Here is a 22,834-nt window from a genome sequence, read left to right as displayed (position 1 = left end):
TGTATGTATGTATGTATGTATGTATGTATGTATGTATGTATATATATATATATATATATATATATATATATATATATATATATATATATATATATATATATATATATATACATATATATATACACACACACACACACACACACACACACACACACCCCCACACACATCAATCCTTGGAGGCTAGGTGGGTTTGTAAGTGTTAAAGTGTTATCTTATTTTTTATATTATTTAAGGAAAACAAAAGAAAATCCGAAAATAAATACATGATGAGACAAAGCAGCAGAGGGCAGCATAACACAACCTCCTCACCTGTTGAAGATGAAAAATGTTATTATAAGTAAAACCATAACTTATCTATATTTATATATCGATTCGGGTATTAATTTAAAAAAAGAACAGCTTTAATTATTATTTTGAATCTGTTTTTTATTGATGAACTTTCTTTCAAACCTCGAAAACGCAAACGTAACCTTTGACCTGCGTCTCGTCAAATTTGTACCTAAATATGGAGCCGTTTTTCAACCCACCGCTTCACAAACAAAGACACCAGTTTGTCATCGACTTTATTAAGAAATACAAAACTAAAAAAGTAAGTTATATAATATTTTAGTCTTTTGGCAAGAGATTTGGTAGATGCTATATTTGTATAAACTAACTGTAAGCTAATGTTTTTTAGCTCCACATTAGCCGTGCATTGAGTGTTGTATGGTTTTGGGTTTAAATCAGTTTAACGTATATATATGTATTTTTATTTTATTTTTTTCCAGGTGATGGATCTGGGTTGTAGTGAATGCACTCTCCTGAAACGGCTTAAATTTCACCGTGAAATTGAACATTTGGTGGGAGTCGACATCAATGGAGCAAAAGTCAAGAAAAAAATGTTGGTTATTTTAGCAGGCGCCCTAGCTCATTGCCAAGATAAATATATATACTGTATTAAATAAAAATTAATTTATAGTAGTCAATCTACAAGATATAGGCTTAATAGGAAATACAGCGATGGGAAGAATATTTGTATTGAGTTACACAACTGACATTTTGCAGCTAGGTTTAAAACAGCTTTATTTTCATTACACATTTTCCATCACTAACTATGTGCAGTTTGAAGTCTAAATTGTGCAGTGCAATGTATTCTTTTGATTTTAGGAAAGTATCTATTTTATATTCTGAATACTACTGGTATGTGCATTCAGTTATGTCCTAACACTGCATAGGTATTAGATTTATTATCTCTGTACACATAGTCTCTAAAAATAAAAATGTCAGTTTCTAAAAACACCATGTATTTAATACAGTGTTGGCAGTACCTATTATATATTTGAATATAACACATAACATATTTTGAAGTGCGATATTTTGCTACAGAAAGTATCTGAATAAACAATAATACTGAAACTACTACTGCCGCTGATACAGTACCCATGAAGCAGGACAATCCCAGCTATTTTTTTTTTTATGTACAACATTGTAAAAAAAAACAAAAAAAAAACAAGCTTCAGAAAATACATAAAAGAAGAACTTGATATCAATAACTAGTCATAGAAGTAAATTATTTTACCCCCTACGGACCAGATAACAATTAAGTTGATCCAAATACAACTGCGATTATCGATTAACCTTTGCAGCTTTAGTTCCAACTTTCATTTACTGAACGATAAGTGAATATAGTAATTAACTGTAGTAAAAACTGTCTCCTTGTTGTATCCCCAGGCACGCTCTGGCCCCTCTGTCCACAGACTATCTACAGCCTGGCTTTGAGCAGCTGTGTGTTGAGCTGTACCAAGGGTCTGTGACCGAACCAGACGCCCGCCTCCGAGGGTTCCACCTGGCCGTCAGTATAGAGCTGTGAGCCACAAGAGGGTGCTAGAAACACAAACATAAGGAAGGCGTTAGTCACTCAATACTGCAGCAGTACTCTCCCAAACTTTTTCCACAGGATCATATCAGCAAATACTGCCAAATACTAAACTAGTCATTAAAGCTGCACTATGCAACATTCTACAAGAGTGTTTGCCACTTGTTCCAATTTATCATCTAATTTTTACTGTCTTAAAAACTTGAACAGATCTGCTTTATTTTAAACGCTTTGCAGTAGTCCATAGTTATTCCTCACTTACCTTATGGATTCCTAGCAACCTAATTATTGACAGTTAAGAGTTTATAAGCACTTTCCACAACTCGTCAGAGGCCAAAGCAGACTTCTAACAACATCTAGGATGCTAACTGCTCATTCCTTGATTCTTGGACAATAAAACTTTTAGAATTAGATACAGACAGTACACAGCTGACTTATTTTAACCTCAAGAGCTGTTTTTTCAACATGTCTGTACTGGGGGGAAAAAATATATTCAATAACTGCCCTTTAAAGACTCTGCACTTAATTTCTATAGCTTTAAAAATGTGAATAAATAGCTCTTTAAAGTATTTCCAGTCTGTTTTCTTTACTTTCTGAATGCATTCCTAACTAGCATCCTAATTATTCACCACGATGAGTTTATAATTGCTTTTCACAATTTTCAGATATGAGTGGGGATTTAGCATGCTAACACAATCCACCATTAGTTTGCTAATGGTGGATTGATAATACGATAAACGACGATAAAAACGCCTTATAATTAGATGCGGACTAGTTTTGACTCCAAGAGCTGCTTTTACATTATATCTGTATTGGGGCAAAACAAATTTGACTTTATTACATGAAAAAAATCTAGTACAGCCCCTTTTTTATTTGTCACATGTGTTTGTTTTTCTTCCGTCAGTATCGAGCACCTGCTTCTACCCGATGTAGAACGCTTCTCAGAGGTCCTGTTTGGATACATGGCCCCTGTACACGTCATCATCAGCACCCCAAACTCTGAGTTCAACCCTCTGTTCCCTGGGCTCACTGGCTTCAGGCACCCAGACCACAAGTTCGAGTGGACCAGGGCGCAGTTCCAGTCCTGGTGAGAGACATCATAATTAGGCCTGTCACAATAACAAATCTTTAAGTCTGATGTATTGTCGAAGAAAACGCTTGAGACTTTTGTAAATGTATTATTTTGTAGAAATCATGAGCTTAGTAAGTTTGTGTAGATAATGAGTAGTGTTGTCATGATACTAAAATTTCAGACTTGATTTTGATACTAAGGACTAAGACTCAATACTCAATAGTCTGATACCATGACGATAATAAAAACACACTCTAGGCAATAGAATGTGATTTTTGAACCTTAAATAGTAGTACTTTTCTTTTATATTCCCATGTGGCCTTATATCTGTGTAATCGCTCAGTTGTCCAGGTAGGTTCCAGAGTGGTCCATGGGCGTATGCTAGTCTTATACTTGTTCTGATACAGCTCAAGATCATTCTAAAGCTGTTTGGGAAAGGTTAATTTCTGTGCTGTGAATGTGACTTTTTAGGATCGATACCTGCTCAAATGAGTATCTAGTTTCTATACTAGTTTTAGTATCGATTAGTATATGATTTTTGGTACTTTTGACAACCTTAATAATGAGGTTATATAATGAAATTATTAATTCAACCCATACAGCTAAAATCTTAGTAGTAGTGTCAGCTGACAGTAGTACAGAAAAAAATAAATGTTCCCCACTAGTAAAAAAAAAAAAAAAACCCACGAAAAATATTGACTCCCACAAATTATTGTTCCATCTGACTTGAATGACAAGATGATATAGAAATTATCATAACTATGCTGTTAGTAGTTATAATCTACGACACTTTTCAGACCATTACTTTGTATTTTGAACATTTCACACCCCCCCGTCACTACAAAACCCTGACCCTATGGCTAACAACAGATCACGCTAGCAAGCAGCAAAAATGGCTTTGTGATGCTGCTGAATCCTTCCTGTATCAAAGTTTAGAGAAGACAATAATTGAACCATGAAGTAAGTACAGAGCTGTGAGCGTGATGAGGGGTAGTGGAAACAGGAGCAATGATGTCTTGAGTATAAATATTACTCAGACATGCATGAATACAAGTAAATACAACTTTGAGTAACAGTCAAAAGCTCATAAAAGCTTGATTTTGCACAGTATGTCTCCTTTAAACTAGACTTATTCTTTGTCACTTGCAGGGCTCAGAGGGTGTGTGTGGACTTTGAATATGAGGTGGAGATCACTGGAGTGGGACTGCCCCCTGGTGGAGGACTGAAGCAGTTTGGATTCTGCTCTCAGATCGCAGTGTTTCACCGACTCAAAGGAGGATTCAACATATCGCCCGACGAGAGGAGCCAAGGGGAAACCTCGTATACACTGGTGAGGCTGCTACAGAGTCTCAGATTTTAACATTTTAGACATAAAGTTAAAAATACACCAAGTTACTTTTCTGGTAGAGTGTCTGTCATCTTCTTGTCCCCATGGAGATGTTAATGCACTGCCAGAAATGTTCCACAGTTTGGTTTTAACTGATCTCACACTTCTTATCAATTATCAAATGCAGAGGACACATTTCCATACAGAGAGTTTGTGGGAGTGTACCTTAACCCTACCAATTAAATATAACTTTATAGGCAATTCCATACAGTTTTTTTTAATAATTAACACATTATCATCAGTATCTGTATTGAGTTACATCATTTCATTAATTTAGTTTATTCATAACATGAGTTTATGTTGTGTGTAAGTTGCACAGGATAATCTACCCCAGTTTGAAGGACAACAATGTGCTGCGGAGAGTGCTGCTCAGTGAGGTGCTGTTCTGGGCCGAAGAACTGAAGAGGAGGTCGAGGGAGAGGGAAGAGAAGGAAGAGAAGAAAGAAAAGGAGGAGACATGGACCAAAAGCACAGGAGGTGAGTCTGCAAGCAACAGAGTCAAATGTAGTGACTATAATGAATATTGCAAATAAACTATTTCAAAATATAAATATTTTGGCAAAATCCAAACTTTAAGATGAACTATGTAAATTTTGTGGTGGAGGTTTTGTCACCTAATTATCTCCATGGAGAGGTTATAGCTTTGCCTGGAATGTTCCACAATATATCATTAAACTTGTATGTTTTGCATTTATTCGGTTACAGATGATTTATTGCTGTACAATCTCTTTTAAACATGTATTATTACTGTGAGCAGGCTCACCTCTTCATAGATCTGAGGTGTAACTTGGCCTGGTGCCATCAGCTGCTCGTCTCCATGGAGGGAGTCAGGTTTATTGCTATAGTGTGGAAGTCTGACCCATCTGTCTGCATGTAGGATTTCTGAAAATGAACAGAACCAGTGACAAAGAACCGATGCACTGGGCTGATATTCTTAACTCATCCAAGACAAAAATACCAATAGTAATTGAAAGATAGTGACAGATATAGCCGATACCGTGGAAATAATTTCTCAGTATTTTGTCGGTGAAAACTGTGTGTAAGTTATTTGGGATTCACTGTACACTGTTTGCAGCGTGTGGAGAAGAGCGACCTCCTGAGGACCCACGGAGAAGTGCAGGTGATGGAGAGTCAAATGGCAACTGTGCTCCTCAAAGGTACATACTGAACAGAGAAGCTTTGGTTGTCCTTGTCCATGATGTTTATGTGTGTGTGTGGGTGGGGTGGGGTGGGGTGGGGTGGGGGGGGGGGGGGTGTATACATACATATGTACACATACCTGTTACATATATGTATATGTAACAGATTAAATGGTATTTGATTCCATTTGTCATTACGTGTAGACAAATGGCAACTGTTTTTCTCAAAGGTAGATACTGAACAGAGAAGCTTTGGTTGTCCTTGTCCATCATGTTTTGATCTATAGCACTATAGCATATATACATGCTATACTGTTATAGTGTGAGAGCCGCTGTCCAGGATGAAACATCCAAGATCCATAAGTGCATCAAGGACAATGCCCCAACAGATGACGTGCTCAGCGAATGTCTCAGACATTGGAGTGCAAAGGAAGAAGTGCTGGAGGTACCGTCATCGGAGGAGAAGTCCCTGTATGGGATGTACCACCGGGACATAACTGAAGTGGCTGATATCAAGAAATTCTACCAATGGCTTGAGAGAGCTGGTCTGAAGGACAGCACAGAGACACTCATCCTGGCTGCACAGGAGCAGGTCTTGAGCACTAGAGCACTAGAGTCTTGTTTTGGTCTACCACACCAAACAAGACTCAAGGTGTAGGCTGTGCAAAAAGGCCCCTGAGATAATCCAGCACATAACTGCAGGGTGTAAGATGCTGCAGGGAAAGCATAAATGGAGCGCCATAACCAAGTGGCGGACATAGGGTACAGAAACATCTGTGCAGAGTAAGGACTGGAGACCCCAAGTTCAAGGTGGGAAACACCTCCAAAGGTAGTGGAGAACGACTGAGCCAAAATCCTGTGGGACTTCCAGATATGGACTGACAGAGTGGTGATGGTGAACCAACCGGACACAGTGGCGGTGAATAAACAATAGAGCAAAGCTGTGGACATTGCAGTACCAAGTGATGGGAACATCATAGAGAAATACCAGGGGCTCAAAGGAGAGTTGGAGAAGGCCTGAAAGGTGAAGGCATCAGTAATTATCAGAGCACTCGGGGCAGTGGCCCCCAAAGTGGAGGAGTGGCTACAGCAGATCCCAGGAAAAACACCAGACATCTCAGTCCAGAAAAGTGCAGCAGTAGGAACAGCAAAGACCCGAGCATGGAAAATAAAGGGATGAGACCACTTGTGGTGTGTGTATGTATATATGTATATGTGTGTGTGTGTGTGTGTGTGTGTGTGTATATATATATATATATATATATATATATATATATATATGTATATATATATATATATATATATATATATATATATGTATATATATATATATGTATATATATGTATGTATACAAATATACACACACATGTGTGTGTATATATTGTTCCAATGAAGTTGGGACGCTGTGTAAAACAAAAAAAAATACAATGATTTGCAAATCCTTTTCAACCTATATTGAACTGAATAAATTATAAATACAATATTTAATGTTCAAACTGATAAACTAAACAGCAAGACAATGTCAAGCCACATTCTGCACGTGTTACAACAGCGTGGCTTCGTAGAAAAAGAGTGTGGGCACTAGACTGGCCTGCCTGCAGTCCAGACCTGTCTCCCATCGAAAATGTGTGGCGCATTATGAAGCGCAAAATACGACAACAGAGACCCCAGACCCTGAGCAACTCAAGTTGTACATTCAGCAAGAATGGGAAAGGATTCCTCCTGGAAAGCTTCAACAATTAGTGTCCCCAGGGGCTCGGTTCCCAAACGCTTGGGACAGTGGTAAACATGCCTCTTTTACACAGTGTCCCAACTTCATTGGAATTGGGGTTATATATGTAGAACACTGGATCAACAATAAGGTTTAATGTTCAGATATGGGTTAAAATAGGTTAAGGTTTAAGATTTTGATTATCTTCCATGCATTTAAGCAAACTGTCCTTCCCCAGTACAGATATATTGTTTAAGCAGCCCTTACATCTAATTATTAAAGCCAAACTTAACTATCAGAGCTTCAGACAGAGCAGAGTCGATGACGTCAGCTGCAAAGTATCAATATGTGTATGTGTGTGTGTTTGCACAGAGGGTGTGTGGCAGTGCCCCTCTCATTGCTCTGGGCCTCCTCTCCTCGGGTTGTAGCTCTCAGTGGGAGCTTATCAAACCTCCGCCTTTTCTTGATGGACGAACCAATGGTCAAATTGAGCCAGGACAAGTCTGCTCTCCTCCTCCAAACAGGTACAGAGGCTAATGTTTTTTGCAAAGAAATAGCCAGTGTTCCCCTAATGGACCACATCAACTTTTGTGTAACATAAAACTTGTGTGATAATCTAAACGTTTGCTTCCAGATGAAGAGGTATATGAGGGAGATCTGGAGGACTGTGGCTACACAGAAATAGAACAAAACCAAAGTGTGAGCCCCAAAACTCTGGAAAACTGGGAGGAAGACTGAGCCCCAAGAAAATATAATAAACAAATCAGATAAGTCTGTGTAAAACTGATAATATTGAAGGAGATGGAAGAAATGTGGACAAAATACTGTCACTAAATGTGTCTGTAAAGTTTAGTGTAAGTATGTAAATAAACTTTAAATACTGAATGTGTTAATTCTTAATGTAAAAAAGAATGTCCGTGCCTATATATAACTAGTATACCTACCAAGAGTACTTAAAGTATCTAGAGTACCTGCCAGCGTCTCTGGAGGAGAGCACGTTCATGCCCTGCTGCTTACTCTGGTGACACACAGTCACCATGGAGACCAGGGAGTCCAGGATGTCCAGGTCCCTCCAAATAGCACTGCTCCTCTGGACACACTGGGTACAAGGATTCACTGAACCCTTTAAACAAGTGTTTGTGATTGGATCATAACGCAAAAAATATACACTGAAATTTACACCAATATGTGTACAAGACAATCTAACAATGGCCTAGAATATGACCTACATTTAAGCCTACATTAAAACACAAATAAATGTCTATGAGTGTGATTTTCCAAAGTTTATTAAAAGATGTCTAAAACTATGTTCTCTTTGGCTGCTGTGGTCCCACAGCTGTGTGAACATCTCCCATGTCTTCACAGAACTCACTCATCTTCTCCAAAGCCCTTGGCCTGCAGTCCCTGGGCACATCAGGAGAGCAAAAGCATGGCTGCAATGTCCTACACAGGCCTACTTCAGTACTGTCTTCGATGGCAATGGCAATACATCTTTTTCTGATTCTGAGTTCAACTGTGGCTGGTGCTATAGGACTGAGAAAGCAGGCTGTGAACGCTAACATCTGGATAAAACAACAACTTGTATACCAGTCTCCGATCTTTACATATTTTTAAACCAATAGTATTCATATTCATGGTTTAAAACTAAGGCAACATCCTCCATTGTCATAGCAATTAAGCAAATCAAATACAAAATTCTGGCAAAGGTACACCACCTGCTAGCTTCTACAACCCCGAATGCATGCAAGAATGCATGTTTTTCACAGAATTTTTGAGCACGTAAAAAAGCCATAATTTATAAGCTAAGTTTAGTGATATACAGTGTAGCTTTCCAGTAGACAACCATGTAGCGGACTTCCCCACCAGAAAAGTAAATTGTACTAAACAAATTTACATTTGTATAATTCTTTAAAAAAAAAAAATCCAAATAACAATTCCAAAAAAAACCCTCAGTTTTATTGACAGATTTACAGACAGATCAGGGTGCTCTTCTGATCAGCTCCATCTTCTTCATTTTCTGGAGACATGTTTTTTTCTCATCATCTTCATCAGATCACAGGACCACAGCTGGCCCCTCCAAACCGGTCACCATGGAAAAACAGAAAGAAACAATGTTAAGACACTGAGTAAACATTCAGAAGCAACACCTATGGAATTATTAATATTTTCTTACTTTTTTTCATCATCTTCATCAGATCACAGGACCACAGCTGACCACTCCAAACCAGTCACCATGTAAAGACACAGAAAGAGAGACATACACATGTTAAGACATACACATCCAAAAGCAGCTTCCACTGTCATTTTCTTACCTCATGTTTGCTTAATTATTATTATCAGTCAAATGTTTTTCAGATTAATTAAAATAAAACACCTAATCCTACGTATAGATACAAACTAAGTACTTAATTTACAAAAAGAACCAAAAAATCATGTACATAATGTATCAAACCAAACAACAAAAAGAGGAGCAGAAAGGACTATCCCACTGACCTACAAGTCAGTGAACACACCCAGACCCCCAGATACAATCATGTTTCATTATGTGACCATCACATAAAAGACACTGTAAAAAAATAAATAAAAATGAAAATAAATAACAAGAGAAGCAGGGACTGTCCCACTGACCGGTGAGTCAGTGAACAAACCCATATCTCCAGATACAATCATTTAAAACTATTAAATTCACTATTTCTGAACAGTCTACAATTTCTTTACCTATTGTTGCGTCCAGTAGATGTGTCCATTCAGCAAAGTAAAACTCCCACATCTACATCACCGACAGCAAATGCAACAATCGAAGTAAAGAAATACCTGGCAGAACCAAATATAGACAGACAGGAGGACCTACTGCAGTACTGGAGAAGGTAAAGAAATACATTTCCACATTTATTCACACTGGCCACCATGTACCTTTGCACTCCAGCTTCATCTGCGCCCTGTGAGAGGATTTTTTTTCTAAAACAGGAGGAATCCTCACAAAAAAGCGGAACCGCCTTAGCCCTGCTTCTTTAGAAAAGCTACTTTTTTGAATAAAAACCAATGACAAATATTGGAGTTTAATTCTCTTTATTTAATTAGAAGCACTACTACAAGTGACACAAGTGCCTTCCTATTTCTAATAATATGTTTCACTGTGGTCCTATCAATGTTTTGGAGTACATTTGTTCAATTGATGGCGCTGAGGTGGAAACTAGATTGCAGTACATTTTATTGACCTCTTGATGGCGCCATAGAGTACATGAATCCTTAAGTGTCGGTACATGTGCCGGCACAGTTGACTGAAAGTGTTGATGCTTCATGGGGCTTCATCTCACCATCACTATCTCTTCATAACTGGGAAAAATGATTCTTGACGAGGTCGAATATTTAGCCTCTGCGTGGCATATTTATTTAATACAACTCAGCTACCGTACAATGTGAGCGCCACAGGGAGAGAAGAGAGCGCGCGCAACAGACATCACATCCTGTCTACAAAATAAAACGCCTCTTTTACACACAGTAAGAGCGCTGCTTTTATGAACAATACTTAACAATATTGTTCTCACCAGGCTGGTAAGGGTGTGGGTATGGCGGGTTACAGTTAGATTTAATATGTTGTATTTTCCTGCTGTCTTCCTTGCTTAAATAGACGAACAGGCAGGACAGTGTACAGCTCGTCTCTTTATTCAACAACGCTCTGTGCGCGTTTGCACTTTTTACATTTATCAGTGCGCAAATGCGCTGTACCGCAACAATAATAGGAACCAATATTATTATTAAAGTAAATGTAATTTATCCAAACATAGTATAAAATGTTAATACAATAAGTACAAAGTAATAAAAAAACACAAATTACTCAAATGAAAGTTAATACATAAAATAATATAAGTCAAAAATTTACACAAATATTGACGCTCAGTGCGTCTGTGCGTCGTGCCATAGCAACAGAACGTCCGGAGCACTATATAAGCAGCCTGCTGCGTCAGTTACTCACTTTTGACTTGAACCAGAGTTGACCACCGTGCGCTGAGTTGACGAGTTGACCACCGTGCGCTGAGTTGACTGCTGTACGTAACATTGGTATTCATCTCTCATTAACCCCTGGCGGGTTTTAAACCATAATCACAACACTTTGTAACTTTCTTTTATCGCTTTTTTTTAAGTTTGAAAAAACTGAACACCATGGGTCGCGACATCCCCCGCCCGCTCCCCGACAACCTGCACCACCTGGTCGTCGCCATCGCTGAAGGTAAAATCAATCAATTCTCATTCAGTTATAGTAAATGACAATAAATATGAATAACAAAGCCCACTTACATCATGACTTAAGAAAAGTTTTGTCCACATGCTACGGCCGAGTTTTCAGGTTTATGAAAAAGGATAAGTTTGATAAATTTTATAGGTTGTGACTTTCACTCCAGGGTTTCATTTCGAATAACGGTGTAGTTGGTGAAACTGATCAAAATATATCAGCAGGAGTGCAAAGTCAAAAGTTAACATCACATTTATGGGAAATGTGGTTTGTTTTCTGGTCTAAATTCATCAAGGCTTGAGTGGTATTTTGTGAAACAAGATGGCGCCTGGCCAGCCCTTCTAAATTTGAAAATTTTTAAAAATGCCTTGAAAGTAGTTCTGATCTCTATAGCAACGCTATAGCTGCATTGCTGCAGTTTGAGCCTTTCATTTGAGGTTTAGATGGTTTAACACCATAAACATGAGTTAATGAGTATAGATGTCTAAGTAGCTGACTGTGAGCCTATAAACTATAAACTATAATCTAGCCCAGTGGTTCCAAGTGGTTCCACACTTTTTGTACTGGTGAACCCCCTGAGAGTCACGTGTCTGGTACTGCCACACGCTTGTGTTGACTCTGCACACATAAAGGCCATTACAGTACAGTGTTTTGATGTGTCGTACCCCCTACGACACTTACCCTGGGGGTACCACATTTGGGAACCACCTAATTCACCTATACAAATGGGCTTGGGTCCATTTAATCATTCATTACTATATTAATAATTATTAATTCATGTAGGCATCAAATAGGCCTATATGAACCAAGCAGAATTTAGTGTAGCTTAACGTTAGGTTATAATTTCAAAAACTACAATTATGTTGGCCTAGTTAGCCTATCCCAATATTTCTACTCAAGTATAAATTCACATTAATAATGTTGTGTTCTTAATAGCCTATTAATAAAATGATGTGGGACAACTATGTGCTGTTAATTACCCAAAGTGTCTCAGGACAGTGTCATACATAACCAAATTCAAATCTGAATCACGCCATGCAGTATTTGGAATACACCACAAATAATGACTTAAGCAACAGTGAAATAGTAGCTGTAACAGTAAAATAGGCCATTTGAACTGGTCAGACGTGATGTCACACACCAACGATTTTAGTTTTTGGTCTGTCCCATCCACATGTACAACATAGGCCTCTTTGATATGTTAGTTAAGTAGCTGTGAGTAGAAGTAGTAGCAGTAGTAATAGAGCTCATGGTAGTTGACTTGCTCTTGCTACAATTTAAAGGGTGTTTAACATTGTCAAACCTGTTGCAGAGGACCTTGTGCTTCTTCCTGATGACGAGTTCGATGAAGACGACAGAGGTGAGTTCGGGGCACGGGGTTTTATGCCTGAAAACTGGTCTTCTGATGAAGAGGACTGGAGCGACGGCGCTTGGTCAGCTGATGAAGTGGACTGGCTGGGCTTGGAAGTGAGTTTCTCCGAGAGTGAAGAGGAGAACGACGAGGAAGAGGAGTTGCCGGATGTTATCCGGTTTCCCATTTTGCCTCCTCGTGGACGTCCCCCAACCCCCAGCAGCTGCAAGCGCGAGAGAGACGAAGAGGATGAAGACCTCGGACCCAGCTCCAAGCGGCCGTGCCTCTCCTCCTCCGACCCAGGCCGCTCCTCTCCTCAGCGAGCAGAGAGACCTTCTGTGGCCCTCAGAGCTCTCCTCTCTGCTACATCCAGCTCTCGTCCTGCTTCTCACCCTCCTCCTCCTGTGGGTCCTGCTCTGAGCTTCATTCCCCTCAGCAGACCCAAGCGTGGCAGGGATGAAGACGATGAAGACGATGAAGACCCCACCTCCAAGCGGTCGCGCCTCTCCTCCTCTAACCCAGGCTGCTCCTCCCCCGATCCTGGCCCCTCCACCTCTGCTGGGACGTGCTGCTACTACCACCTCCAGGACTCTGAGTCGGACGAGGACTGAACTCAGCCTCTGAGACTTAGAGCTTGGTTCACACTTTACCACCTTCAGCACGCCCACCCACTCATTGATTTCTTGATTAATTTCTTGATTGATTTCTTGATTGATTGATTTTTTTTAAAAAGGAGTAGATTGAAGTTAAGGAATACTATGCAGGATTTCATAAAACAACAAATTTAATGATAAAAACATAACTTACTTACTTATTGAGTTTACTGAGATTACTATTCTAAACTGAATCTGGGTATTACAGTTTTACAGAAACTCCTGCATAGTACGCCTTGTACTTTCTGGGTATAGGAGGGTCAGAGGTGAGAGTGGTTTTAGTTTAGCTCCAAGGGTCCAAGACTCTGAGTCAGACCAGGACTGACCTCAGCCTCTGAGACTTAGAGCTTGGTTCACTGGGGCGCTATTTACCACCTTCAACCACACCCACCATCCCATTGATTTCTTGATTGATTTCTTAATTGATTGATTTTTAAAAATAGGAGTAGATTGAAGTTAAGGAATACTATGCAGGATTTCATAAAACAACAAACTTTAATGATAAAAACATAACTTACTTACTTATTGAGTTTACTGAGATTACTATTCTAAACTGAATCTGGGTATTACAGTTTTACAGAAACTCCTGCATAGTACGCCTTGTACTTTCTGGGTATAGGAGGGTCAGAGGTGAGAGTGGTTTTAGTTTAGCTCCAAGGGTCCAAGACTCTGAGTCAGACCAGGACTGACCTCAGCCTCTGAGACTTAGAGCTTGGTTCACTGGGGCGCTATTTACCACCTTCAACCACACCCACCATCCCATTGATTTCTTGATTGATTTCTTAATTGATTGATTTTTTAAAAAAGGAGTAGATTGAAGTTAAGGAATACTATGCAGGATTTCATAAAACAACAAACTTTAATGATAAAAACATAACTTACTTACTTATTGAGTTTACTGAGATTACTATTCTAAACTGAATCTGGGTATTACAGTTTTACAGAAACTCCTGCATAGTAAGCCTTGTACTTTCTGGGTATAGGAGGGTCAGAGGTGAGAGTGGTTTTAGTTTAGCTCCAAGGGTCCAAGACTCTTGAGTCAGACCAGGACTGACCTCAGCCTCTGAGACTTAGAGCTTGGTTCACTGGGGCGCTATTTACCACCTTCAACCACACCCACCATCCCATTGATTTCTTGATTGATTGATTTCAAAAAGGATTAGATTGAAGTTAAGGAATACTATGCAGGATTTCATAAAACAACAAACATTAATAATAAAAACGTAGCCTTTGCTTGTTGATTTTAGTGTAATTACTATTCTGAATTGAATCTGAGTACTGCAGTTTTACAGAAATTCCTGCATAGTACGCCTTGTACTTTCTGGGCATAGGAGGGTCAGAGGTGAGAGGGGTTTTAGTTTAGCTTCAATACTCCAAGACTCTGAGTCAGACGAGGACTGAACTCAGCCTCTGAGACTTAGATCTTGGATTAATGCGGCGACATTACCACCTTCAACCATGCCCACCATCCCATTGATTTCTTGATTGATTGATTTAAAAAAGGAGTAGACTGAAGTTAAGGAATATTATGTAGGATTTCATAAAACAACACACACCTTTAAGTATTGAGTTTAGTGTAATAACCATTCTGAATTGAATCTTAGTATTGCACTTTTACAGAAATTCCTGCATAGTACGCCTTGTAATTTCTGGGCATAGGAAGTGAAACCTTATAGTTTTTGAGTAGTAAAAAAATGCAAGGATTATTATATAGGATTTCATGAAAACTTAAAAAAAAATATATATATATATAGTTTTTTGATTGGTTTTGTTCCCATTGAGTGATTCTTAACCATATGGCCAGAGCCCATGGCCACACAATAATATAATACATGTATTATGTGATTGGACCTCAGGTTACTTTGTACTGAAACAGTGGGTTCTAATTGATACACAAAATTATTTTTAGTGTTAAAGTTTGTCACAAAGTCCTGCATAGTACACCTTGCATTTACTTTGCTTTTCAGGGCATACGAGGGTTAGAGGTGACAGTGTGTTTTATAGTACTTAGTAGTACAACTACTTAAGACTAATTAGTATTTGCGTGACACAAAAAAGACACAAAAAACACAAAAAAAAGCTGTAACAGTAGTAGTAGTCAGATTACATTAAATTATATACTCCCCCGTTTACATTGTGTATCTGGAGATATGGGTTTGTTCACTGACTCACCGGTCAGTGGGACAGTCCCTGCTTCTCTCTTTTTGTTGCTGTGTTTTTTGTTTTTTTATGGTTAATTTTAAGCCTTTGTAAACAGTCTGATTGTAGACTGTTCAGAAATAGTGTATTTAATAGTTTTAAATGATTGTATCTGGAGATATGGGTTTGTTCACTGACTCACCGGTCAGTGGGACACTCCCTGCTTCTCCTCTTTTGTTGTTGTATTTGTTTTTTTAATGGTTAATTTTAAGCCTTTGTAAACAGTCTGATTGTAGACTGTTCAGAAATAGTGAATTTAATAGTTTTAAATGATTGTATCTGGAGATATGGGTTTGTTCACTGACTCACCGGTCAGTGGGACACTCCCTGCTTCTCCTCTTTTGTTGTTGTATTTGTTTTTTTAATGGTTAATTTTAAGCCTTTGTAAACAGTCTGATTGTAGACTGTTCAGAAATAGTGAATTTAATAGTTTTAAATGATTGTATCTGGAGATATGGGTTTGTTCACTGACTCACCGGTCAGTGGGACACTCCCTGCTTCTCCTCTTTTGTTGTTGTATTTGTTTTTTTAATGGTTAATTTTAAGCCTTTGTAAACAGTCTGATTGTAGACTGTTCAGAAATAGTGAATTTAATAGTTTTAAATGATTGTATCTGGAGATATGGGTTTGTTCACTGACTCACCGGTCAGTGGGACACTCCCTGCTTCTCCTCTTTTGTTGTTGTATTTGTTTTTTTAATGGTTAATTTTAAGCCTTTGTAAACAGTCTGATTGTAGACTGTTCAGAAATAGTGAATTTAATAGTTTTAAATGATTGTATCTGGAGATATGGGTTTGTTCACTGACTCACCGGTCAGTGGGACACTCCCTGCTTCTCTTGTTATTTATTTATTTATTTTCATTTTTATTTTTATTTTTTTTTTGTAAATTAAGTACTTAGTTTGTATCTATACGTAGGTTTAGGTGTTTTATTTTAATTAATCTGAAAAACATTTGACTCTGATAATAATAATTAAGCAAACATGAGGTAAGAAAATGACAGTGGAAGCTGCTTTTGGATGTGTATGTCGTAACATGTGTATGTCTCTCTTTCTGTGTCTTTACATGGTGACTGGTTTGGAGGGGCCAGCTGTGGTCCTGTGATCTGATGAAGATTATGAAAAAAAAAGTGAGAAAATAATAAACAAGACCTGATCACAAACATGAGGTAAGAAAATAATAATTCCATAAAAGTTACTTCTGATTACGGTACTCAGTGTCTTAACATTGTCTCTTTCTGTTTTTCCATGGTGACCGGTTTGGAGTGGTCAGCTGTGGTCCTGTGATCTGATGAAGATGACGAAAAAAAGTAAGAAAATAATAATAATTCCATAGGTGTTGCTTCTGAATGTTTACTCAGTGTCTTAATATTGTCTCTTTCTGTTTTTCCATGGTGACCGGTTTGGAGGGACCAGCTGTGGACCTTTGATCTGATGAAGATGACGAAAAAAACGTAAGAAAATAATAATAATTCCATAGAAGCTGGTTTTGAATGTTTACTGTCTTAACACTGTCTCTCTCTTTCTGTTTTTCCATGGTGACCGGTTTGGAGGGGCCAGCTGTGGTCCTGTGATCTGATGAAGATGATGAAAAAAAGTAAGAAAATAATAATGATTCCATAAAGGTTTGCTTCTGAATGTTTACTCAGTGTCTTAACATTGTCTCTTTCTGTTTTTCCATGGCAACTGGTTTGGAGGGGCCAGCTGTGGTCCTGTGATCTGATGAAGATGATAAAAAAAAGTAAGAAAATAATAATGATTCCATAAAGGTTTGCTTCTGAATGTTTACTCAGTGTCTTAACATTGTTTCTTTCTGTTTTTCCATGGCGACTGGTTTGGAGGGACCAGCTGTGGACCTTTGATCTGATGAAGATGACGAAAAAACGTAAGAAAATAATAATAATTCCATAGAAGCTGGTTTTGAATGTTTACTGTCTTAACACTGTCTCTCTCTTTCTGTTTTTCCACGATGACCGGTTTGGAGTGGTCAGCTGCGGTCCTGTGATCTGATGAAGATGATGAAAAAAAGTAAGAAAATAATAATAATTCCATAGGTGTTGCTTCTGAATGTTTACTCAGTGTCTTAACATTGTCTCTTTCTGTTTTTCCATGGCAACTGGTTTGGAGGGGCCAGCTGTGGTCCTGTGATCTGATGAAGATGATAAAAAAAAGTAAGAAAATAATAATGATTCCATAAAGGTTTGCTTCTGAATGTTTACTCAGTGTCTTAACATTGTTTCTTTCTGTTTTTCCATGGCAACTGGTTTGGAGGGGTCAGCTGTGGACCTTTGATCTGATGAAGATGACGAAAAAACGTAAGAAAATAATAATAATTCCATAGGTGTTGCTTCTGAATGTTTACTCAGTGTCTTAATATTGTCTCTTTCTGTTTTTCCATGGTGACCGGTTTGGAGGGGTCAGCTGTGGTCCTGTGATCTGATGAAGATGACGAAAAAAACGTAAGAAAATAATAATAATTCCATAGAAGCTGGTTTTGAATGTTTACTGTCTTAACACTGTCTCTCTCTTTCTGTTTTTCCACGGTGACCGGTTTGGAGGGACCAGCTGTGGACCTTTGATCTGATGAAGATGACGAAAAAAACGTAAGAAAATAATAATAATTCCATAGACGCTGGTTTTGAATGTTTACTGTCTTAACACTATCTCTCTCTTTCTGTTTTTCCATGGCAACTGGTTTGGAGGAGCCAGCTGTGGTTCTGTGATCTGGTGAAGATGACGAAAAAAAGTAAGAAAATATTAATAATTCCATAGGTGTTGCTTCTGAATGTTTACTCAGTGTCTTAATATTGTCTCTTTCTGTTTTTCCATGGCGACTGGTTTGGAGGGGCCAGCTGTGGTCCTGTGATCTGATGAAGATGATGAGAAAAAACATGTCTCCAGAAAATGAAGAAGATGGAGCTGATCAGAAGAGCACCCTGATCTGTCTGTAAATCTGTCAATAAAACTGAGTTGTTTTTTTTGGAATTGTTATTTGGATTTTTTTTTTTTTTAAAGAATTATACAAATGTAAATATGTTTAGTACAATTTACTTTTCTGGTGGGGAAGTCCGCTACATGGTTGTCTACTGGAAAGCTACACTGTATATCACTAAACTTAGCTTATAAATTATGGCTTTTTTACGTGCTCAAAAATTCTGTGAAAAACATGCATTCTTGCATGCATTCGGGGTTGTAGAAGCTAGCAGGTGGTGTACCTTTGCCAGAATTTTGTATTTGATTTGCTTAATTGCTATGACAATGGAGGATGTTGCCTTAGTTTTAAACCATGAATATGAATACTATTGGTTTAAAAATAAGTAAAGATCGGAGACTGGTATACAAGTTGTTGTTTTATCCAGATGTTAGCGTTCACAGCCTGCTTTCTCAGTCCTATAGCACCAGCCACAGTTGAACAGTTGAAAAAGATGTATTGCCATTGCCATCGAAGACAGTACTGAAGTAGGCCTGTGTAGGACATTGCAGCCATGCTTTTGCTCTCCTGATGTGCCCAGGGACTGCAGGCCAAGGGCTTTGGAGAAGATGAGTGAGTTCTGTGAAGACATGGGAGATGTTCACACAGCTGTGGGACCACAGCAGCCAAAGAGAACATAGTTTTAGACATCTTTTAATAAACTTTGGAAAATCACACTCATAGACATTTATTTGTGTTTTAATGTAGGCTTAAATGTAGGTCATATTCTAGGCCATTGTTAGATGTCTTGTACACATATTGGTGTAAATTTCAGTGTATATTTTTTGCGTTATGATCCAATCACAAACACTTGTTTAAAGGGTTCAGTGAATCCTTGTACCCAGTGTGTCCAGAGGAGCAGTGCTATTTGGAGGGACCTGGACATCCTGGACTCCCTGGTCTCCATGGTGACTGTGTGTCACCAGAGTAAGCAGCAGGGCATGAACGTGCTCTCCTCCAGAGACGCTGGCAGGTACTCTAGATACTTTAGGTACACTTGGTAGGTATACTAGTTATATATAGGCAAGGACACTCGTGTAGATTTTTGAGCCACATGATGAGCCAAATACGGCAAGGCTGGAGGACCCCGTTCAATACTGGGAGAGACAGAAAAATGTGTATCCAGAGCCCATGTATGTGTGTATTTATATAAGTTAACAGTGGCATTCTTGTGTATGCCTGCCTCATCTGTGCCCTGTGAGTGGTTGTTTTCCGCACACATACACACATATACACGTTGTGTGTGTGTGTGTGTGTGTGTGTGTATGTATATATATATATATATATATATATATATATATATATATATATATATATACACACATATATATATATATATATATATATATACATATATATACACACACATATATATATATATATATATATATATATATATATATATATATATATACACATATATATATATACAGTTATATATATACAGTTTTATTCAAAGACTTTCTTCCAAATATAGACAGACAGGAGGACCTACTGCAGTACTGGAGAAGGTAAAGAAATACATTTCCACATTTATTCACACTGGCCACCATGTACCTTTGCACTCCAGCTTCATCTGCGCCCTGTGAGAGGATTTTTTTTCTAAAACAGGAGGAATCCTCACAAAAAAGCGGAACCGCCTTAGCCCTGCTTCTTTAGAAAAGCTACTTTTTTTAATAAAAACCAATGACAAATATTGGAGTTTAATTCTCTTTATTTAATTAGAAGCACTACTACAAGTGACACAAGTGCCTTCCTATTTCTAATAATATGTTTCACTGTGGTCCTATCAATGTTTTGGAGTACATTTGTTCAATTGATGGCGCTGAGGTGGAAACTAGATTGCAGTACATTTTATTGACCTCTTGATGGCGCCATAGAGTACATGAATCCTTAAGTGTCGGTACATGTGCCGGCACAGTTGACTGAAAGTGTTGATGCTTCATGGGGCTTCATCTCACCATCACTATCTCTTCATAACTGGGAAAAATGATTCTTGACGAGGTCGAATATTTAGCCTCTGCGTGGCATATTTATTTAATACAACTCAGCTACCGTACAATGTGAGCGCCACAGGGAGAGAAGAGAGCGCGCGCAACAGACATCACATCCTGTCTACAAAATAAAACGCCTCTTTTACACACAGTAAGAGCGCTGCTTTTATGAACAATACTTAACAATATTGTTCTCACCAGTCTGGTAAGGGTGTGGGTATGGCGGGTTACAGTTAGATTTAATATGTTGTATTTTCCTGCTGTCTTCCTTGCTTAAATAGACGAACAGGCAGGACAGTGTACAGCTCGTCTCTTTATTCAACAACGCTCTGTGCGCGTTTGCACTTTTTACATTTATCAGTGCGCAAATGCGCTGTACCGCAACAATAATAGGAACCAATATTATTATTAAAGTAAATGTAATTTATCCAAACATAGTATAAAATGTTAATACAATAAGTACAAAGTAATAAAAAAACACAAATTACTCAAATGAAAGTTAATACATAAAATAATATAAGTCAAAAATTTACACAAATATTGACGCTCAGTGCGTCTGTGCGTCGTGCCATAGCAACAGAACGTCCGGAGCACTATATAAGCAGCCTGCTGCGTCAGTTACTCACTTTTGACTTGAACCAGAGTTGACCACCGTGCGCTGAGTTGACGAGTTGACCACCGTGCGCTGAGTTGACTGCTGTACGTAACATTGGTATTCATCTCTCATTAACCCCTGGCGGGTTTTAAACCATAATCACAACACTTTGTAACTTTCTTTTATCGCTTTTTTTTAAGTTTGAAAAAACTGAACACCATGGGTCGCGACATCCCCCGCCCGCTCCCCGACAACCTGCACCACCTGGTCGTCGCCATCGCTGAAGGTAAAATCAATCAATTCTCATTCAGTTATAGTAAATGACAATAAATATGAATAACAAAGCCCACTTACATCATGACTTAAGAAAAGTTTTGTCCACATGCTACGGCCGAGTTTTCAGGTTTATGAAAAAGGATAAGTTTGATAAATTTTATAGGTTGTGACTTTCACTCCAGGGTTTCATTTCGAATAACGGTGTAGTTGGTGAAAGTGATCAAAATATATCAGCAGGAGTGCAAAGTCAAAAGTTAACATCACATTTATGGGAAATGTGGTTTGTTTTCTGGTCTAAATTCATCAAGGCTTGAGTGGTATTTTGTGAAACAAGATGGCGCCTGGCCAGCCCTTCTAAATTTGAAAAATTTAAAAAATGCCTTGAAAGTACGTTCTGATCTCTATAGCAACGCTATAGCTGCATTGCTGCAGTTTGAGCCTTTCATTTGAGGTTTAGATGGTTTAACACCATAAACATGAGTTAATGAGTATAAATGTCTAAGTAGCTGACTGTGAGCCTATAAACTATAAACTATAATCTAGCCCAGTGGTTCCAAGTGGTTCCACACTTTTTGTACTGGTGAACCCCCTGAGAGTCACGTGTCTGGTACTGCCACACGCTTGTGTTGACTCTGCACACATAAAGGCCATTACAGTACAGTGTTTTGATGTGTCGTACCCCCTACGACACTTACCCTGGGGGTACCACATTTGGGAACCACCTAATTCGCCTATACAAATGGGCTTGGGTCCATTTAATCATTCATTACTATATTAATAATTATTAATTCATGTAGGCATCAAATAGGCCTATATGAACCAAGCAGAATTTAGTGTAGCTTAACGTTAGGTTATAATTTCAAAAACTACAATTATGTTGGCCTAGTTAGCCTATCCCAATATTTCTACTCAAGTATAAATTCACATTAATAATGTTGTGTTCTTAATAGCCTATTAATAAAATGATGTGGGACAACTATGTGCTGTTAATTACCCAAAGTGTCTCAGGACAGTGTCATACATAACCAAATTCAAATCTGAATCACGCCATGCAGTATTTGGAATACACCACAAATAATGACTTAAGCAACAGTGAAATAGTAGCTGTAACAGTAAAATAGGCCATTTGAACTGGTCAGACGTGATGTCACACACCAACGATTTTAGTTTTTGGTCTGTCCCATCCACATGTACAACATAGGCCTCTTTGATATGTTATTTAAGTAGCTGTGAGTAGAAGTAGTAGCAGTAGTAATAGAGCTCATGGTAGTTGACTTGCTCTTGCTACAATTTAAAGGGTGTTTAACATTGTCAAACCTGTTGCAGAGGACCTTGTGCTTCTTCCTGATGACGAGTTCGATGAAGACGACAGAGGTGAGTTCGGGGCACGGGGTTTTA

At 38.4% G+C, this 22,834-nt stretch overlaps 1 protein-coding gene across 1 annotated transcript; it reads left to right on the top strand.

Annotated features, from left to right (window-relative positions):
• The first annotated feature begins 502 nt into the window (after nucleotides 1–502).
• On the top strand, nucleotides 503–7,931 carry henmt1 (HEN methyltransferase 1). The gene is made up of 9 exons (XM_055231909.1): nucleotides 503–589; nucleotides 768–880; nucleotides 1,711–1,845; nucleotides 2,760–2,942; nucleotides 4,077–4,257; nucleotides 4,626–4,791; nucleotides 5,390–5,471; nucleotides 7,538–7,689; nucleotides 7,800–7,931. The coding sequence occupies exons 1-9, from the start codon at nucleotides 506–508 to the stop codon at nucleotides 7,901–7,903; spliced, it is 1,200 nt and encodes a 399-aa protein (XP_055087884.1). The 5' UTR covers nucleotides 503–505; the 3' UTR covers nucleotides 7,904–7,931.
• The last annotated feature ends 14,903 nt before the right edge of the window (nucleotides 7,932–22,834 follow it).

Source organism: Periophthalmus magnuspinnatus, chromosome 23 (assembly GCF_009829125.3).
Source record: "Periophthalmus magnuspinnatus isolate fPerMag1 chromosome 23, fPerMag1.2.pri, whole genome shotgun sequence".
NCBI classification, from domain to species: domain Eukaryota; kingdom Metazoa; phylum Chordata; class Actinopteri; order Gobiiformes; family Gobiidae; genus Periophthalmus; species Periophthalmus magnuspinnatus.
The sequence above is the reverse complement of the archived record's forward strand: the minus strand, read 5'-3'. Positions and strand labels throughout refer to the sequence as shown.

Coding starts and splice junctions, on each gene's coding strand:
- henmt1 (XM_055231909.1), top strand. CDS start 506: ATGGAGCCGTTTTTCAACCCACCGCTTCACAAACAAAGACACCAGTTT. Junction 590..767: donor AGAAATACAAAACTAAAAAA/GTAAGTTATATA, acceptor ATTTTTTTCCAG/GTGATGGATCTGGGTTGTAG. Junction 4,258..4,625: donor GGGAAACCTCGTATACACTG/GTGAGGCTGCTA, acceptor GTTGTGTGTAAG/TTGCACAGGATAATCTACCC.